This window comes from Bos grunniens, chromosome 14 (genome assembly GCF_055505025.1).
Source record: "Bos grunniens cultivar Pamir isolate PY7600 chromosome 14, Bosgru_T2T1.0, whole genome shotgun sequence".
Classification (NCBI taxonomy): domain Eukaryota; kingdom Metazoa; phylum Chordata; class Mammalia; order Artiodactyla; family Bovidae; genus Bos; species Bos grunniens.
In genome coordinates, this window is record NC_141178.1 from 31552649 (window position 1) to 31574048 (window position 21400).

At 40.1% G+C, this 21400-nt stretch overlaps 1 protein-coding gene across 3 annotated transcripts in view; it reads right to left on the bottom strand.

The window, feature by feature from the left end:
- Positions 1–10806, bottom strand: part of CSMD3 (CUB and Sushi multiple domains 3) — a 1478779-nt gene extending 1467973 nt beyond the window's left edge. For all 3 annotated transcript variants that reach the window (XM_086335396.1, XM_086335395.1, XM_086335397.1), the window contains exon 1: positions 10464–10806. In XM_086335396.1, coding sequence (XP_086191522.1) covers positions 10464–10641 — 178 coding nt within the window. In that variant the 5' untranslated portion in view covers positions 10642–10806. The remainder of the gene's footprint in view (positions 1–10463) is intronic.
- Positions 10807–21400: the final 10594 nt, after the last annotated feature.

A 21400-nucleotide genomic window follows, 5' to 3' on the forward strand; every position in this document is an offset into this window, starting at 1 on the left:
ATATATTTATATTGGGATAGTCTAAAGTTCAGAAAGGACTGCAGTGCAATAGTACTTCTGTTGCATATAAAAATATATGTTATCACCTTCAAAGGAAAATGTAATGCTAATTTTGAGTGCTTAAGTATAATTTAATGTGTGTATATTTTTTTCTTTTTTAGACAATGATGTAATTTCAATGCCCCCATTTAATTTATAGTTAATCCTTAGATGGCATGTTAAGATTCTCATTTACCAGTATTATTACACTCATGTATCTGTGTCACCTTACACAATTACTTCAGGAAATATTATTTTGAGCCTGGTCAGGATTTGGACATAGGCACAATGGTCTCTCCTCTCAAGTAGCTTTATTACATAAACAAATTAGGGCTAAATGATGCTTCCCAAGTGGAGCTAGTGGTAAAGAACCTACCTGACAATGCAGGAGATGCTTAAAAGATACAGGTTCAATCCCCAGGTCAGGAAGATCCCCTGGAGAAGGACATGGCAACCCACTCCAGTATCCTTGTCTGGGGAATCCTATGCACAAGGGTGCCTGGCAGCTTTAAATCCATGAGGTCACAAAGAGTTGGACACAACTGAAGTGACTTAGCATACATATAAAGGAAGCTCATAAGGCAGTATCCAATAAAAAGAAGAGCTACCCCGGTAGCTCAGCTGGTAAAGAATCCGCCTGCAATGTGGGAGTCCTGAGTTCAACCCCTAGGTTGGGAAGATTCCCTGGAGAAGGGCATGGCAGCCCACTCCAGTATTCTTGCCTGGAGAAATCCCCATGGACAGAGGAGCCTGGTGGGCTGGAGTCCACTGGGTTGAAAAGAGTCCTAGAAGACTGATCGACTAAGCGCAGCAATAAAAAGAAACGTGTTGGACAGAGAACTGAAGGACTGTTTTGCATTCTATTGTGTGGCAAATCTCTTCATTTTTCAGAACAGTCTGCTCATTATGTGAAGATGTACGCCTACACGTGCACTTTTAACTAGGATGTAATTATGGTAGGAAGTAGAGCAAGGGGATGAAGCTTGGATAGGAATGTTCTTTTAAAAAGCACCTTCCCATACCCCCACATATAAATCTAATGCACATTCTCTGACTATTAGACACTAGACAAGTTAGTTATAAGAGTTTTCCCATCCTTAAATTCTGTAGAACTAAATGGAAGATTAAGGTACCAAATAGAATTAATTTATTTGCCAAGGCTTATGATACTAGTGAAGTGAAGTGAAGTCGCTCAGTCGTGTCCGACTCTTGCGACCCCATGGACTGTAGCCTACCAGGCTTCTCCATCCATGGGATTTTCCAGGCAAGAGTACTGGAGTGGGTTGCCATTTCCTTCTACTGGTAAATAATTTTATGCCCACATATTTTATATGTGAAGTCCATAAATTCATTTACATTCATAAATTTTAAAATTTTACTCAGGAGTACTGGGTTAAAATCTAAAAATATATGTTTTGATTTTTTTTCTTGCCCTTAATTCACTAAATAGTTTTTTGTCTTATAGTGACATATTTAACTTATGCATTGTTCCTTTGCTTCACTTACTATTGTATATAAAACTGAAAAATAGCTTTCACAACCATCTTACAGAATAATTAAGAGAGTAAAGTTAGGCTGAGTCTATGAACTTATGAATCTATTATGATTTCAGATTTCATCCAACCACTAGCTAAACAACGATCCTGGAAAATCATTGTACCTCTCTGGCCCCAGGAAATGTGGATAATTTATAAATGGAGATAATAATCTATACGTAGGAGATAACAGCTATCTCACAAGATGCTTGTTAGAATTCTAAGCAGGAAAAAGAGAGAGAACCATTGTTTGAGATGTAGTTAACACACTCTATTTAAAAGGCTTAGAACAGAGCTTCTTGTGGCTCAAATTTTATACAATAAAGGCACATGCCTATTTTGATACCATTTCCCCTGACATAATAACATCTTATATCCTCTCTATATATGAAGTGTGTTTCCTAGGTGGCTCAGTGGTAAAGAATCTCCTTGCCAATGCATGAGACAAAAGAGATGTGGGTTCAATCTCTGGGTTGGGAAGATCCCTTGAAGTTGGAAATGGCAACCTGCTCCAGTATTCTTCCCTGGAGAATTCTCTGGTGGGCTACAGTCCATGGGGTTGCAAAGAGTCAGATATGACTGAGCACATGTTCATTCACATATGTGAAGCACCTCTGAGCATTCTGGAATCTTGTATAATCTGATGGACTTGTATAAACTAAGCATAGCTGTTGTTTTTTCAGTTATTTAAAAGTTAACAAATTCACTTCTGAGAGTCTATTTCCATTTATAAATTTCCTTTCAAAATGGTATGCAACTGCATTTCTTTAACTGTCATAGTTTAAAAAAAGAAAAATGCTTACCATTACTTTAAACTATGGAATTTAAAAAATTCTTTAAAATTTGCTAACATAGAGCAAAGGAAGTAAGAACTTTATAATCTTGAACATTACAAACTCAGCTTTTCAGAGAATCACTCATTACTTTTTATGTAATTCAATCACTTTCTGAACTTGTAAGCACTTCAAATTTAGCAGTATTCATTATTTTGGAAATTTTACTCCCATACCTTGAAGAGACCTTAGAGAAATATCACAGATCACTAAAATTGAAGCTAGCACTTCAGATTATTGATTGTTTTTACAATTTTAATTTATAAAATATACTATTTATAGTATATTTATATACTATAAATTTATAAAATTTACTATTTATATATTTATAAAATATACTATTACTTCTGTGGTAGAATTTTACGATACCATCATCTTATTTAGATCATATGAGAGAAATGTGCAAATGTAATGTAGATGAGACAGAATGCATACATCTTATGTTAATATGATGTAAATATATAAAACCATGAATAAAATAAATTAGGAACAGATTTCCTAGATTTAAAAGGCTTTAAATAAGAAATTATGTCTAGATTATGGGAAGAAATAAACAAGAGGTTGATTTTTAAGTACTATCCCTCTACGCTCTTTGAAAAAGTGAAAGTGTTAGTCACTCAGTTGTGTCTGACACTTTAAGATCCCATGGACTGTAGGCTCCTCTGTTCATGGAATTTTCCAGGCAAGAATAATGGAGTGGGTTGCCATTCCCTTCTCCAAGGGATATTTCTGACCCAGGAATCTAAGTTCTTTATGAGACTAAAAAACAGTCCTCTAATTTTGTTTTTACAACCATGTAATGTCAAAAATAGCCTTGAATATATTATGATTTTATTTGGTGTACATATTATAATAGTTTTAGAAAATATTTTCATTCCAAAATTGTTTATTTTTTCTTTTACAAAATAAGTAGTTAGCATCAAAAAACAATACCATAAAAACATATAGTCACTAGTATTCTTGTATGGTACTAATTGGCATATGGTTCTCAAATATTAGATTTGTGATTGTCTTCATTGGTGCCATTCGAGAAAATTCTGTAGTAAAATTGATAAGGTACAGTAGAAATAGAGTTGAACATAAACTTGAAAGCCCAATGATCTAGTCTCAATTCTGGAGCTAATTATATTTTTAACCTAGTGAAAAAAGCACTTATTCTTTCTAGACATGTGCATTTATTGTATAAAATATAAACAGTGAACTAGCTGGTATGTAAGAACTCTTCCAACCCTGTAAGTACCATGAATTTGTAACAAGATGAATTAACAAATTCATGTAAGTACATTAGTCAATCAATATTAAAATAAATCAGTATTGGAACACAACAAATGAAATTAGTCTAGGAGTAGGAGTAACATATTTAAGCTATGATTCTGCCCCTGATTCATAGAGCCAGCACCTGGAATAACTGTGTAAAGGTGATAAGCAGAAATTTCAGAGTGTTTTTCCAATGTATAATAGCCCGGGAACTTAGCCAAAGTGAAATAATAGCTAGAGAGAAGATGCTGTATTTTTTATTTACTATGGTGGACAAGTTAGGGCTGGTAATGCTAGGGATGAAGTGTGTGAGAGTCACTGGCTTTGTGCATGAAGTGTATTTTAATAGCAGTGATGATAGCTCCTAGTGTCAGGCACTATATATGTTGCATGCATAATCTCTACCGAAATTCTAATTTCCTTTTTAACAGATAATGAAAATGAATTTTAGGAAAACTGAGTTGCTATTACAAAGATAGTTGCTGGCAATTTATTTTTTTTTCCTGCTTCAGGTCTTGGTGGCTCCAGAGTACTTGCTTTAGTGTTTCTCAAACTTTAGAGCCATCAGAATTACCTGGATGACTTGTTATAAATACCTATGTGGGTGTCCAACCACTAGGGCATCTGTTTCAATAGGCCTGGGGTGGGAGTCTGAGAATTCATATTTCTAACAAGTTTCCAAAGGATGCTACTTGTTGAGGAACATTTTGAAATCACTGCTGTGCAATCTTTTTTGAGCAAATAGAACATTTTGACATATCTAATGACACATGATTATCATTGATATTCTTGTTTTCCAGTTACAAGGTACATGATGTATATGATAATCTTATAAATTTTGACTTTTTAGAGGTTTCAAATTGGCTTTTGGGTGACAGATTGTGATTATATGAAAAAGTATTAATCCTTAAGAATCTTTAGTTAGCACCAAGCGATAGCTTAGCAAAAGGTGTGATAGCATGAATGCATTATATAGCAGTAAGATTAGAGGCGTGAGAGAAAGAAAGATGATAACTAGCATTGAGACTATGAATACTGGAAGGTATTCAACAAATTGATTTTTCTCAGTGGAATTCCTATAAAATTGATATTCCTGATGAGAATGAGGACCTTCCAAGGGGTCTAATTCCGAGAAAATCTTGTAGACTTGGAGATTGATCTCCCTGGAAAGTACCATGAATCACCCCACCTGCTCACTTTGAAAGAGAAAAGATAAATGGATAATGACTTTATCTGTTCTACCAGACCTCATCCAAAATCCAAATTAAAACTGCCACTGTATGTATAAACTACACACCACTTTGGATTATGAATAAGGGCTGTGGGAAAAAGAGACAGAAAAAGAAGCTATGTTTTAATGTATATAGAGCAAAAATAAAATGACCTTATTGGCAACTCAGGCATATTTTGCTAATCTTTTGGTTTGCAGTCATTTTGCTTCTAATCTCTCCAACTTTGAAAATTGGAATTCAAAGTACAAGATGGCATATTTTCTCAAATAGTCATGTTACTTGAAGTACCAGTTTCCTCACCAGAAATGTTGCTTGAGGCTTCAAAGTTATTTTCCAAGCTGGACAAAACATTGAAAGTACTTAATATCCTGAAGCCTTTTCTGGAGACTGTGATATTAAGTAGAAGAAAGTAAAACTTTCAGGACATCAAGGAGAAGTGTGTTTGGAGATGTAGGAAACAAAGTTTAGATGCTTTCACTTAGTGTTGGAGACTAAATGGGTATTTTAGCATTAGAGGTTGTTTCTATATGTGTGGGAGGGCATCATTAATTGCTATCTTTCTTACTTTTTGTTTTATCAGATGTCACTTATGCCAGAGCTTGCCACTTTTAAAATCCTATATTGATGCCATTTGCTACTGCTTTATTTCAATATTTTACAGTTTCTGCAGACAGTAAATTGTGTGTTCAGGGAAAAGATGTGTACCCCACATCTATTCAGCTATCCCATAAATAGTAACACTAATTAATATCATGAACACTAATAACTACTGAAACGAAATCTATGCTCCTGGAGTATATAATCTATTGAGTAAATTCTATCCCTTTTCTCCTTGAAGGCTCTTAAAGGAGCTGCCATCAGGTTTTCCACAGCCTGAAACCTGCTCCTTAATAATTTCTGCTCACCCACTCACTCTTCTACATGGGCTTAAAGCAGCCCCAACGTCCTCCCCAACCCCCTCAATACCAAAAGATTCTGGAAATATGGGGCTGCAGTATGATAGTTTAGAAGGATTTCAACTGGTAACTAACTGTCCAGGGAAAGTTCAGCTCAGAATTCTGGGAGCTACTGAAGCCTTTTGAGGGCGGTAAATTGGATTGGCTTAGCAACTCGGTAGTGCAAAGCCTCCCCAAAGGCGCCGTGTTCAAGGAGAAGGGAAATCGCCTGGCTGCCTGAATTTATCTTTCTTTCTTTGGTTGTTCTGCTTCGTATTATTCTGCACTGCGCTGAAATTCCCATTCCTGCCCCGCTTTCAGCCCTCAGCTGGCCTCTCCTGCGGGGTGGGGAGAGGACCAGAGGACAACCGGGATGACCCTGTGCTGTTTCATTTTTTCTGCGCTTTCCCCTGGGATCCAACAGAGCCCTGTAGAGTTCCAGTCCTGGGACTGCCTCCTGCTTGCTTTCCCCCCAGCGATAGAGCAGGGAAGGGGTTGAAGCGGATGGAAGAGGGGAATCAACCCCCATTACTCCTTCTCCGGTGAGTTTTTTGACCTCCCGAAGAGCCTGTTAGAGAAGTTGTTTTGGTGAGAGCAGTGCTGGGGTCAGCTTGGGAAAACGGAGCTTTCTCTGTGCCTCCACCGGGACTCCTGACAGCAGTGGTCGCAGCACCACCGACCAAATAGGATCCGGGAACAGAAACACACATTGTGTAACCCGCCACCCTGTCCATCTCGGACACACACCCACACCCACCCTTGAGGCCTCCAGAAGTCTCTTCCGCCTTGATCCGTGTGGAATTCCCCTCCCAGCAACACACACACACACACACACACCCCGTCACAATCGCCAAAGGCCAAGTCAGGCATTCAATTCAACCTCAGTGGTCTATGAATATTTCGGGGAATCTGGTCTTCTAGAAGCAATAAAGTATTTCCAGAGAAACAGTTGGAAGGGAGGGCTACCTGACCAGACTGCAGCAGGACAAGGACCCCGACCCAAACAAGAAGATTGTCTCTCAGCAGCTGACTCAGTCTTGTTAGATTCAGGGGAAGGGTTTTGATGGTGGCGGTGGCAGTGGGTGGCTTTTTGTTGGGTGCAGTTTTGGCTTGTAAAGACATTAACCCAACAGGATCACCTTTGTAAAGCTCTCTCGAGACCCGAGACGAGACAGAAATTTTGTTAACGGTACTGACAGGTCAGACTGTCGCCCTGAGGTCGGGAAAGTAAGAGTTATCAGACCCTGAGCACAAGCCTGGGGCTGACACCTCTGGCGCGGCCACCCTGGGGTGGGCACAAGGTGCTACTGAGCGCTGCTGGCAGCTCTCCTCCTGCGTGGACACCGCGACCCTTGCCAGCACTAATTAACTGCGAGACAAGCTGCGAGCTCGGCTCTTCCCAAGAGTTCTATGGCAGGAGTAATATCTCCTTGGAGTCCCAGAGCACGCAGAAACGCAGATCCTTCTGGAAGTCTGGGGGTCCAGCAAGGAGTCTTGAAAGCAGGCTCTAGTACAGGGTAGGGGGTGTAGCATGCCAGCTCCCACCTGCTGTCCTCGGAGGTCAGTGCTTTCTGTACCTCGCCCCCACCCCATCCCCCGCAGGATTTGTGTGTTCCCCCGGGATCTCCCAAGGAGTGTGAGGAAGCACCCTGCCAGTGTTTGTTTATGTGGGCGGGACGTTTAAGCACGACTTGAAGATTCACATATTCTATCTGACTGAAACCTAAAACAGGCAGGCTGCAGCTGCAGGCTGCATTTCAGAAACCTCTGCTGCGTGTGTGTGTTTCAGCATGCATCAGCCTAAGCAGCCCCCACCCCACCCCCAATTTGGTGCCTTACATGGCGTTTTATTTCAGATGACAACAGTGGAGATAAAACGCCCAGAGAGGGTTGCCTCTCTTTCTAATACTACTGGAGCGATTCAGGCCTACCACGGAAGCCCACTTTGTCTGAGGCTATTTCTCCCACTGAGCCTCTTTGTCATTGCTGTTGCAGGCAGAGGTGAGATAGTAAAGGATGAAAAGTGTGGACAAAAGGTGGAATTCTCAAGGCCTGAGCTGTTCACCTGGAAAAGCATGCGCCACAGACTTCCTTAGCCTTAGCCCTAGATGAGAACCTGCAGAAGCCTTAGAAAGCCTGCCCATTTCGAGCTTTCCCGTGGGCCTGGGATACCGGAGGAAAAACACTGTGGAAGACAAAAGCGGTTGTAGACACTAGGGGGAAAGAACATTCAAGCTATTGCTGCGATCTTGGTTTAGGAAAAGCCTTGAGACGTAGGTGAAATTAAAAAATAGGGAGAAGGGGAAGAAGAAGAAGCAATCGTGAAAACTGGCACCACTGGCAACCGGGAGTAAATCTAAAGAATATATCGTCTGTAAGTTTGTGTCTCAGAATCTGAGGACGGCGTTCCAAGTTGTAAAATATAGGAAATGCCTTTCAAGTGGCAGATAAGTGACAATGAAGAACCTTATCACCATTAAAAAAATTAATGGTCCGTTGAAAATTTATTTTGGACAAGATCAAAGCAGAGTGTGAAACACCCCTTCTTCCTGATGTCCCCGAAACTGGAATGTATTCAGTGGACCGATTATCTCAGTCCAAAGTACAGGAGCTGTGAGTAGAGAAGGGGGGCGGGGGGGTGTTTCTCATTTCCAGTTCCATTTAAAGCAAACTGACGCGCCTTTCGTTTCTATCGGCGCGGCTTATCTGGGAAATATGGTAGGTCCGGGCAGCCGGGCTGTAATCGCAGGCTGCTGGGCTCTGGGTTTGTCAGCCTGGCAAGCTCGTCCAGCTTCGGAGACTCCCTCTTCCATCTGCCCTCCAATGTGTTTTGACTCAACAGGTATCGCGTGAAAACTCGCACTTAACCCCCCGGGCATCTAGCAGGAGCCACCTCAACATTTTTTCCTGCCAGGAGCTGTCGCCGGCTCCTAGCAGCCAAACCCCAGGGCCATCCGTTAACCGCCGACTCTCAGTGGCAGGCGAGCTAAGCATAAATGCGAGGCTCCTCACACGTCGAGCCGGCGACGAGAACCCCTCGTAAGCAACCCAAGAAGCGTTCTGTACACTAGGTTGTGTAGTTGCGCCCGTTGAGAACGAGCGTTTTGGCTCAAAGCTGCGCTGAGGCTGGTGAGGGTCGGCGAAGCGGGGTGTCAAGCTTTAAGGAGCAGGTTAAGATTACAAGGCAGTTGCTGCCACAGAGACCTGGGACGACTTCTTGGCATTTAGGAATGTCAATTAAAATTCGAAACATGTCGCCCATCATTGGTCCTTAATAGAGGGAGAGGTAACCCTTCCAGCTCCCTCCACCCAAAACATGAATTATCATTTCCACTGAATGCAAATGGACTGCCTTCTGTGGGGGGACAGCCAGCTGCAAGCTGGACAATAAACTGTTTCATAGAGACGCGGCCTGATTGCGGTTCAGAGAGACACTCCTTTACAAAGGAAGAAGCGTCCAGTTTGTGAGGACAGAGGTGGCGCGCCCCGGCCAACAGCCACCCCCCCTCCGCCCCCACCGCCCACCCCCGACACACAGACACCCTGGATTTGAAACTAGCTTCACTGAAAACGACATCCGTCGCGTCTATGCGAGCTGCCATGAGTACGGGGAGGTGGTTATTCAAAAATGATAGCATGAGTCATAAACACAGCCTGAGGTTTTTTTTTTTTTTTTTTTTTTTTGGTTTTCTTTCTTTCTTTTCTTTTTTTGCAGCAATTAATGGGCAGCAGGGCGCAGGAGAAGTTGTAGAACAGAGCTGGCAATCTATTTTCTCCCAGAGGACAGCTCTCCTTCCAGTGATCCTGACTGTCCCTTGCCTTCCTGCTTAGGATTGAATTTTACATCCCACCCACCTCCTCCCCTTGTCTGTGCATGTGACACTCACTCTACCTGTCTGAACGCCGAGACTTGCTGGGGATTTTCTTTTTGGTCTTCAGCTGATGACTTTCCTCCTACCTTCATTCATCCCCAAAGGTACCTGGTTACACTTCCTGGCGTCTCAGACCGTTCAAAAGCCCCATTTTAAGCCAAACCTGTACCACAGGACCTAGGAAACAGCCTCTATTATTTATCAGTGCAAAAGAGCCCACGTAGAAATAATTCACAAATGCATGCACACATTCATGTTGGTTGGGGGTGGGGAGTGGGGGGATTCTTGAAAGACCCCTGTGCCCTAATGCATTTAAAAGCAGCACCTTCCTAACATAACTTTCCTACCTGAAAGGGTTAAAAAGCATTTCCAGGAGCGCCTTTAATATAAATATTCCAACCAAAGCATCAAACCCTACTGATTTGACTAGAAATCAAGGTAACCCTCATCACCAAGAAAAGTCTTGCAGAGGAATTCTGCCTGGTATCCACTAGTTAGAGGCTATACGAACCAACTCACGTATTCGTTTGAGCATACTGCAAGAATATTTATTGAGCACAAGCTCAATCACTGCATTGAACGCCAAATCTGGCAAGCAAAATGCATTTCCTATCTGAGGGAGAAAAAGAGCTGTGAATCGACTCCTTCAGTATAATCATGATTATTTTATCCGTGCAAATTGCAAAGTAAGCTACCCGTCTCTGGCGACAAGTCAGCTCACCTCCATCCAAAACAGAGGGGACCCCGAAAGCAAGCCTACCTTTCACACAAGACACCGTCAATAAAAAGACGAGGTTCCAGAACGTAAATCCACTTTTAATCCCCATTTTCTTCATCAGGATGAAGTCTAGGCGGCCACATTTAGCGCATTTTCTCGTGCCAGGCTCCCGGGGTTTGGATTCCTTCGCTCGGCTTTCCCCTTTGCGGATCCCTTTCATATTATTCGCGAGCTCCTAATTCCTGCTCCTCAGCCCGGCGCAGTGGAGTTGTTGCTGTTGTTGGTGCGCGGTCACAGCTCGAAGTGAATGGTGTTTCTGGGATACCACAGCAACCTTGAAGAGGACTCAACCATCTCTCTCCAACGGGGGCACAAAGTCTCTGCTACTCTGGATTCTGCCTTTTCTTGTGCGTTTTTTTCCCCTCCACTAAAACCTACCTCAATTCCAGCTCGTTATAGCAACCACCAGAAACCACTAGTGAGCCTCTTAAAGCCCAGCTCCTCTCTTTGACAAACTCCCCACAATATTTGAAATTAAGAGGTTTGATTTTTTTTCCCCCCGAATAGATCAATTCTGCCTCTAAAAGCAGACCAAGAAATATTATGTTAGTGAGTTCTCCATTCCAGCCTGTGACTATAGAAACATGTTAGAGGAATATTTTAATCGGAGAATCTGTATTGCTTTTAGGGGAACTGTGATGATAATGAACCGGGTTTCATCGATGGCCACGTCTTTATAATGGGACATGTGTTACTACTGTAGTTGCAGTATATTTCAGGCAGGCGTCTCACATTAATCATCCTGTGATTTAATTGAAAAAGGGAGATCACAGAATTTATTTGCACACAGGCATTTACACACTCAAGTGCTTAGATGTAAACCCATAACCGGGACTTTTTGATTCACGAAGTAAACGGATTTAATCCGTGACCAGGGCGGAGGTGAGGTGGGGAGGGAGTCAGTCATCTTCCGAAAGAGTTCGTCTTTTTATATTCCCTAAACAGGTTTTAGCTGTTGTGTGCTGCAGTTAAACTACTTTATTGTGGTAGTTATCTGGAACAGATACCCATTTGTCTTAATTCTGAATCGGTCCCGCATATGTAAATGGGAAGCTTCTTTCAAAACGGAAAACGTATGTATCTATACGTTTCGACCTGGCAGCGCCAGCTCACCACTCAAGGGTTAACATCATACAGGGGAAGAGTTCTTGCGCCATCTACTGGCTATTACTAAGCCTCCCGCTTCTCTTTCACATCTAAATGGTACCCTATTTCCCTCATCCGAAGGTGTAGGGGAGCTTCGCCGGAGACCAGCGTGTTTTGCTTTTGTATGTCAATTTTCGAATCTTTTTTGGTTGGTCCTGGCCCAGATCTTATAACCCACAAGTTCCTTAGACTAGGCGCGTATTGGAAATCTGTCCTTTTGGGAAATCTGATACCATCTCGGGAGCGGGAGGGCTGCAGCACTGGTTCTGGAAGAAATAATTGCAAAGGCTTCTGTCTCCATTTGCGTGCCAGAGGCTATCAGAGGAATTATATAGTATCTATCTAAAGCGCTTGGTGAAGAGGACCGCCCATGTGAGTTTGCAGCTCTCCCCATTGCCCACAAATGATGGCTCCCGTCCGGTGTACCACACGAGGAGTACCCTGGCCAGCTTTTGTCCCTGGGCTCATGTGGAGCTCCCCGCTGAAAAGAGCAAGACTATTGCATTTGGATGGAGTTTTCCTCCGGAAAGTGGGCACACTGAGAGCGTCTATAGGCGTGCGTAGTGTGTGGGTTCAATCTGCAGGCATAGGAAGCATTCTGAACTCTCCGGGTACGTGGCATTTTGTATGGGTCTGTGATTCTCCCATGCAGTGTGTGTGTGTGTGTGTGTGTGTGTGTACATGGGCGCTATAGTGAGGGGTAAGAGTGGGTGTTTTTGGAAATGATCGAGAGTATGATTTTCTGTGTGGGTGTTTTCCCAAGTGTGTTTGTGCTGTATATATGCGTGTGCATGTGTGTATGTTCGACAGAGGGAGAAGGAGAGAGAGGGAAAAGAGAGTCTTCTGGGTAGGGAATATTAGCAAGAGGCAAAAGCCGTAAATGCAAAACTGACCTTATTAATTCGGAGAGGTACATTAAGGGCGATGTGGCAGGATCCTTTTCATTCCTACCACTGCTTTATTGTCTGTGTATGCAGATGCCAAGGGAGTGGGCAACAAGGTTGGGACTAGCTGGAGACCGGGAGGATCAACACTGAAAACGTCATTAGTCTGCTCAGCCACCTCGGTGGCAGCTCTGGCAGTGATTTCAGTCAAGTTGTCAGGGTGTGTTGCTACTGCTGTTGCCTTTTCTGGACGGAACAAGGAGCTAGATGCGAACAGGTCCTTGTACTGAGGACACTCGACAAAATCCTCCTTATCAAGTGTGCAGAGGTTAGTCACCTCAACTGATTTCCCTTTTTGTTAAAAGAAAAAAAAATATCTTGGCTGTATGTAATCTATAAACACACGTTATATATCTAGACAGAAGGACTTTACCACACAAAAACTTTATTTCTCAAAAGTCAGGAACACTTTTAACAGTAATTATTGTGCAAAAATAAACTTTCACTATGGGACCATCATGACTATTACTAAGCTACCAGTTTCTAATATGTATTGTCAAACATACTAATTCTATAGTCCGATTATCTTTCCCTAAGTGAATCCTGCCTGTCATTTCAATGTGAAGCTGTTAAAAGATTTATCTGGTAATACATAATACATTAAACAACACTATAGTTTCTAGTTTTTACAGCTCATAATAAATCACAAGCTATTTTTAACCCCATCTTCCAGTTCCTGAGACAGGATGGAAAATCATGTTTTAAAGATGGGGAAAGTTAAGGCATGGGGAAATGGTTTGCCCCAAGGTCATCATCAGGAACACTGATATTTAATCCAATATATTCAGTGCTGGATCATACTCTTGTCTTTCTAAACAGTCTCCTCTTCAAGAGAGCATTTCCAAAGGTATTCCAAAAACATAACAGTATCAGCCAAAATCTTGGATGGGAAATTCCTCAATTTCTCCAGAAGAAGAAATACAGTGTCTAAATTTGGATGAAAGAAATCATCTATCTCAGCTGATCTGTAGGAACGCAGAAAAGTTGTACATAGGTTCACTTAAGATTGTTAGAAAAAGATTAAAAAATAGCTAATATAATAGCAAACATTAAATGTTACTGTATGCCTGACATTGTTTTATATTCACTTGGTATATCATATTCAATTTCTGTACAAACTTGCTAAGACAAGTACTACAATTATCCTCATTTTATAGGTGAAGAGATTGATACACAAAAAATTAACTATTTTGCTTGCCTGAGGTAATCTATTTAAGAGGCAATATGAATCTAGGGGGACTTCCCAGGTAGCTCAGCTGGTAACGAATCCACCTGCAATGCAGGAGACCCCAGTTCAATTCCTAGGTCAGGAAGTTCCCCTGGAGAAGGGATAGGCTACCCACTCCAGTATTCTTGGAATTCCCTGGTGACTTAGACAGTAAAGAATCTGCCTACAATGCTGGAGACCTGTGTTTGATCCCTGGGTTGGGAAGACCCCCTGGAGGAGGGCATGGCAACCCTTTCCAGTATTCTTGCCTGGAGAATCCCCATGGACACAGGAGCCTGGAAGGCTACAGTCCATAGGGTCACAAAGAGTTGGACATGACTGAGCAACTAAGCACATGAATCTAGGGTGTCCAGTTTTTGAGTCAATGTGCTTGCCTATTGCTCTTTCCTGTGCTAGCTCCCAGAGATGCTTGTTATAAAATAGTCTAATAACAAAAAAATATGATTTTTATAGTAAAGGTACCTGTATAAGTATAGAAAATCGAATAAGGAAATTTAAAGTTAATCAAATTGTGTGTATATATATATATGTGTGTGTGTGTGTGTGTGTGTGCATTATACACACCAGGCTTCCCATGTGGCTCAGTGGTAAAGAATCCGCCTGCCAAGGCAGGAGACAGGTTCAGTCCCTGGATTGGGAAGATCTCCTGGAGTAGAAAATGACAACCCACTCCAGTATTCTTGCCTGAAAAATTCCATGGACAGAGGAGCCTGGTGGCTACAGTCCATGGGTGTGCAAAGAAGAGGACACAACTGAGAGACTGAGCATGCCCGCATACACAGGTATCATACACACACATACACAAAATGAAAAAAAAAAAAAAACAACTTTTTTTTTTTCTTTTTATACTTGTCAGTTACTAAAATCTCCCTTTTCCTTTTGGATCATCCAGCTGATCACAATGATGAAGTACCATAGAGAGTTCTTAAAAAGAGTTTAGGTCAGAAACGGACAGGTTCTTTAAACTGGAAGTACCTGATTTCCATTCCTTTTCAGTGCCCCTTCCCAAGTACTTACAGAATACAATAAAGTTTGATCTTAAAATGAGACTTAATTGGCACTTAAAAGGGAGAAAATAAGCACCTTTTCAAAAATTGCTCCATATTAAACCAAGTCCTCAATATAGATTTGCTCTGTTTTAGCATCACAAGGACAATGTCACAGAAAAATGATCAAAACAGAATAAATACACCAAGAAAAAAACAACAGAAAGAATTGGGAAGAGGTTCCCTTTAATTTTGAAAAGAATTGCATGTACTTTTGATAGAGTAATGAACTTATAAAGTGTTTTTGTTAATTCCTGTCACAGATATACAGATTTACACAAGGATTATTGTTCAAATGCAGTATTTATTTTGTTATAGAAATGTTCCTTCCTATTAGTGCTGTATGGCCACTGATTGTAGAGATACATTTTTTAATTATAAGGCTCAAATTCAGATCGATGGGTCTGTGGGGAAACAATAATTAGAATAAATTAAAAATGTTAATGCTTTGCAAATAATGAAGCAGGAATTTTCCTGTTTGTTCACAGTTTTTATTTAGAATTTGTTGCCAGGAGAGTAGGAGAAAAAGAAGGACTCGTTTTCTCATTTTTCTACTTAAGTGTCCACTCTTGAATCCATCCTATCTGACCTCTCCAACTCCTGGGAAATAAAATATTTGACTGCAAATGTTGGATCCAGAATAATGCAGGAATTCTAATTCAAGTCTATACATTTTGACTTGCAATAGCTTCTATTTGGTTGAGAAGAGGAGAAAGAGATCTAATACTCAGGATAAAGTAACTTTTCTTTAAGCAATCATATTTAAGAAGATAAATTATCAGCTGGATAAAAGTATCTGTCCAGCTGTTAATCAGGAAGCATTGTTGAGAGGTGGAGATGAACCTCTTGGAAGTGTTGCCAAGAGTGCTTCCTAGGCATTCATTCTTCTTATGTCCTGACTCCTCTTTCAGTTTCATTAATAGTGAGGCTTAACTGGCATTTCAGTCTTTTTCATGTTTTAACCACATTAAGAAAGAGACTGAAGTTTCTATGTCACACAAGGGTAATAATAATATGTTTTAAACAATGAGAGCATAGAAATACTCTAAAACTAAAAGCAGTATCTATGGCTGTATCCAGACAAATAAATCATACTTTGCCTCCAAAACACTTATTTTTGACGTGAACCACATATATGTTTAGTACATTAACACCCAAAATATAAGCTGATACCTCCTTAAATGTAGACAATATAAGATATATAGATAGTTTAATATAAACTATATATATATATAAAAATATATAAAATATATATATATATTTCTTTCAAGAAAAAGAACCATGGTAAATAGCTGGAAGAATATGTAGATAATGATCCTAAAAGAAAGAGAGAACAACTGAGAGAATCTTTAAAGACAGTTCTGTTTGTCTTTATAATTTCACTCTCTTGTTAACCTGGGCCTTATAGCAGTTAACTTGTCTCTGTGAAAAGTTATAGGAATAAAAAGTTAAGCAAAAGGTAGCTTTGCTGAACAATTAGGATAATCCAGGTCTCTTCTTTTCGTACATAATGAAGTTGTTTTGTTGACAAGCTCTGAATAAATGTCAATTCCCAGTGTAGCAGATCTTTTTATCATCATTTCTTTAATATAGTTGTGTGATATTAGCCTCAAATGCACTTGAGAATACATATTTAGAGAACATAAATCAAGCGGGTAGATTTCAAAAGATTCCAAATCTGTCAACATTACTATCAAAATGCAATGCATGTTTGATTTCTTTCCCTGAAACTCTGTGCCCATAAACTCGTTATTGTTGCCTAGATATTTTTTACTTTTCTTATCTACTTATTATCTGCTAATCTTCAAAACTGATTATAATTCCTTGAGAAAAATGAATGTGTTCAAATAGTCAGTGTTCAATAAAATCACTACTACATTTTATTTTTCAGTTTGCTAGTCTATCATAGATTAGGTAGCATATGTGAGACTTTCTTTATATTTTGATACACTTATCTTCTTAAACTTTACTGAGAAATCTCAATCCAGAAGTAAATAATTCTAAAACTGGAAGTTAATTCTGGAAAAGTGCAAGCTTTAAATTATTTTTGATCATTATCCTAAAAGCCTCAACCAAGTGAAACACAACCAGAGGTAGAGGGCAAGTATCTATCACTTGTGCTTGAAATTTTCTCTCACAAGATAGTGAAGTGGTTTTGCTGCTGGCAAATAATTTATTAACCTTTTATAAACATAATCATGATGTTATTTTTCCTAAATGTTTATAAACTTAAATTAGATGAGGCATTAATAATAGAACTGTTGGAATTTTCACAAATTTGAATTCCATAGTCCATATAGTGGTTACCTGTGCTAGTGTCTGAACCATATTAAAAGTATGATATTCATCACTGCATAATTTGACCCAGTGTTTAAAATTCCCAAACGATCACCAACAGCTTTGTTATTTCATTGATTTTCCAAATTTATCTAAAATTAACGAACATTTCACAGAATAAGAGTAGAGGAGGCCAAACAATATAAGCATTCTTTCTTCAGAGGAAGATAACTGTGACCTTGACTTAGAAGGATCATTTTGGCCACAGGAGGAAGGAAAATCAATGCAGCTGATTTTGGTTTGGCTACACATAATCCAATTTGGATTGTGAGTACAAAGAGCTGTCCCATCTGGACAGGGATCAGTTTCATCTTTACTCTTTGTGTAGCAAGTCTGATTTTCATCTGTGTTTTCATTCATTTATTTAAGAAATCATTTTGAGCTCCTACTGCAAGGAAACAAAAATAAGATTTACACATTATTCTCAAGGAGCTTACAACGTAATAGAAGGGATAGAATATCTCTGTTACCACCTCAAGTAACAGTAGTGAATGTCAATAAAGTTTAACCACTTTAAGAGAGACAACTATAAAACACCAAGGTGTAGGAGATTATTTATAGCTGCGGGAAATGGAGAAAACTTCTAGGAAGATATTTATGTTTGAGCCATTCTAGAATCATCTGGATATGTGTGGCAGAAAAATATCTTGGTGAAGAGGTTATTTTCTAGAAATATTGTAAGTAAAGTTAGAAACTCTGTAAGTGTATACAAGATGTGGTCAATTTAGTTAAGTGATAAAGACATGACAGATGAAGCCAGAAAGGTAAATAAACCGTGGAGACATGTGAATTTGGAGAGAATAAGTGTCCTTGCAAATGTTTTCCACATTTTCTTTCTCTTTAGTAGACCATAATGTTTAGTCAGTTCAAGTAAACCTCCAGTGGTGTATTTTTAAAACTCAATCAATGTATTGTTTCCTTGAATAAGCAAATCAATTTGTTTTGGCATTTTGTATATAGTGGTTTATAAAAAGAATCAGTTTAACCTTTCAAGTTGATTAACATCATCAGGCATTTATTAGAAACAGGCCAAATAAGATTAAATAATTATTGAATAATATAATTTAGTATTAATATAACATATAATAAATAAAATGTGTAATATATAATGCTAATATTAATAAATATATAGTGTACATATGAAGATATATCTGGAATGTTTTTGGTGTCTGGTTAAGTACAGTAACATTAGGAACAAATACTGTATTTGCAAATGCATACAGTGTTTATCACATCATCCAGTATATGAATACCAACTTGAATTTTGGGAAATTTCACATGTTCAGAATAGGCAATGAATCTAGTGCATGACATAAGATTTCTATATAGACACAACAGCAACAGCATTTCTTAGGAGGTTAAGCTATCCAACAATTACAATGTGGTTATCACTAAATTTGTCCATTTCAATTGTTTAGAGTGTGCTTACCCTGGGATGGGCTTCCCTTGTGACTCAGCTGGTAACAAATACACCTGCAATGCAGAGACCTGGGTTTGATCCCTGGGTTGGGAAGATCCCCTGAAGCAGGGAAAGGCCACCCACTCCAGTATTCTGGCCTGGAGAATTCCATGAACTGTATAGTCCATGGGGTCACAAAGAGTCAGACACGACTGAGGGACTTTCACTCATTTACCCTGGGATTAGGGGCTTCCCAGGTGGCACAGTAGTAAAAGAATCCGCTTGCCAATGCAAGAGATGCAAGAGACACGGGTTCAATCCTTAAGTCAAGAAGATCCCCTGAAGCAGAAAATGACAATCCACTCCCATATTCTTGCCTGGGAAATCCCATGGACAGAGGACCCTGGCATGCTACAGTCCTTGGGGGAGCAAAGATTCAGACATGACTGAGCACATGCATGTACACACACACACACATGCACGCACCCTGAAACAAATAGAACCCGATCCTTATTTTTCCCAATTAGCTTTGCTTTTTTCAAAATCAAGTTAAACAAACAAACAAAGCATAGTCAAAGCAAACAAATAAATGACTCTTCTTGGTTAGAAATCTTGTACATTCAATGATCAGAAAACAGTAGGGAAAAACAATATGGTGTGTCAACAAAAATTTTATTTTCAAAAGAAAAACAGTAAAACAAATGCTATTCTGAGTCTGGAGCTATTACAACAATGCCTTTTAAATTAAAAAAATGGAAATTGAATATGCCCTTAGGATAAGAGATGTATCACTTTATGATAGGCACAATATGAGCCCTAATTTTTCTTGTGCAAAATGGGAATAACTGCTTGCTTCACAAAGTTTTAATTAACATTCTCAACAGGTGTGATGGTAGCAGAATCATCACACCTCTATGTATACCAGTGCTGTATACCACACTGCTGTATACCACTATCACTTCAAACCATTTCATAATACCTCTAATGGGTTAAATAGCGCACCCTCCCTGCCCCAATGATATTTCCAATACCTGATCCTTGGAACCTGTGAATGTAAATTTACTTTTTAAAAAGAGTCTTTGCAGTAGTAACCAAGTTAAAAATCTTGACATGAGATTATCCTGGATTTAGGATGGATCCTAAATCCAATAAGAATCCAATAATGGATCTTAAATTCAATTCTTAACAAAAAAAAAAAGAGAGAGAGAGAGAAAGAAAGATACTTGGGAAACAAAGACACAGAAGAGAAGTTGGTGCAAAAATGTAGCTGAAATCAGAGCAATGTGTTTACAAGCCATGGAAGGCCAAAGAGGGCTGGAAGTTCCCCGGAGCTAGGAGAGGGGCATGAAATGGATTCTCCTCCAGAAGGACTCTATCCTGATGGCATCCTGATTTCAAACTCTAAATGCTGTTTTCAGAAAATAAGTGTCTAATAATTTGTTATCCAACCCTAGGAAATTAATACCAAAGACAGCAATGATATAGGCTTTAAGAGCATGGTTAGTGGAATTCAGTTTGATCGCTGTCTGATATCAGTCCGCACCACCAACATGCCAAGCGCTCTTCATCCTGTCCCTACCTTAAACAGGAGCATTCTTTACTGAAACATTTTGAGACCTCAATAAGTCTTTATTTAGTTCAGTTCAGTTCAGTTGCTCAGTCGTGTCCGACTCTTTGCGACCCCATGAATCACAGCACGCCAGGCCTCCCTGTCCATCACCAACCCCCGGAGTTCACCCAGACTCACGTCCATTGAGTCAGTGATGCCATCCAGCCATCTCATCCTCTGTTGTCCCCTTCTCCTCCTGCCCCCAACCCCTCCCAGCATCAGAGTCTTTTCCAATGAGTCAACTCTTCGCATGAGGTGGCCAAAGTACTGGAGTTTCAGCTTTAGCATCATTCCTTCCAAAGAAATCCCAGGGCTGATCTCCTTCAGAATGGACTGGTTGGATCTCCTTGCAGTCCAAGGGACTCTCAAGAGTCTTCTCCAACACCACAGTTCAAAAGCATCATTTCTTTGGCACTCAGCCTTCTTCACAGTCCAACTCTCACATCCATACATGACCATAGGAAAAACCATAGCCTTGACTAGATGGACCTTTGTTGGCAAAGTAATGTCTCTGCTTTTGAAAATGCTATCTGCGTTGGTCATAACTTTCCTTCCAAGGAGTAAGCGTCTTTTAATTTCATGGCTGAAGTCACCATCTGCAGTGATTTTGGAGCCTAGAAAAATAAAGTCTGACACTGTTTCCACTGTTTCCCCATCTATTTCCCATGAAGTGATGGGACCAGATGCCATGATCTTAGTTTTCTGAATGTTGAGCTTTAAGCCAACTTTTTCACTCTCCACTTTCACTTTCATCAAGAGGCTTTTTAGTTCCTCTTCACTCTGCCATAAGGGTGGTGTCATCTGCATATCTGAGGTTATTGATATTTCTCCTGGCAATCTTGATTCCAGCTTGTGTTTCTTCCAGTCCAGCGTTTCTAATGATGTACTCTGCATAGAAGTTAAATAAAGCAGGGTAAGAATATACAGCCTTGACAAACTCCTTTTCCTATTTGGAACCAGTCTGTTGTTCCATGTCCAGTTCTAACTGTTGCTTCCTGCCTGCATACAAATTTCTCAAGAAGCAGATCAGGTGGTCTGGTATTCCCATGTCTTTCAGAATTTTCCACAGTTTATTGTGATCCACACAGTCAAAGGCTTTGGCATAGTCAATAAAGCAGAAATAGATGTTTTTCTGGAACTCTCTTGCTTTTTCCATGATCCAGCGGATGTTGGCAATTTGATCTCTGGTTCCTCTGCCTTTTCTAAAACC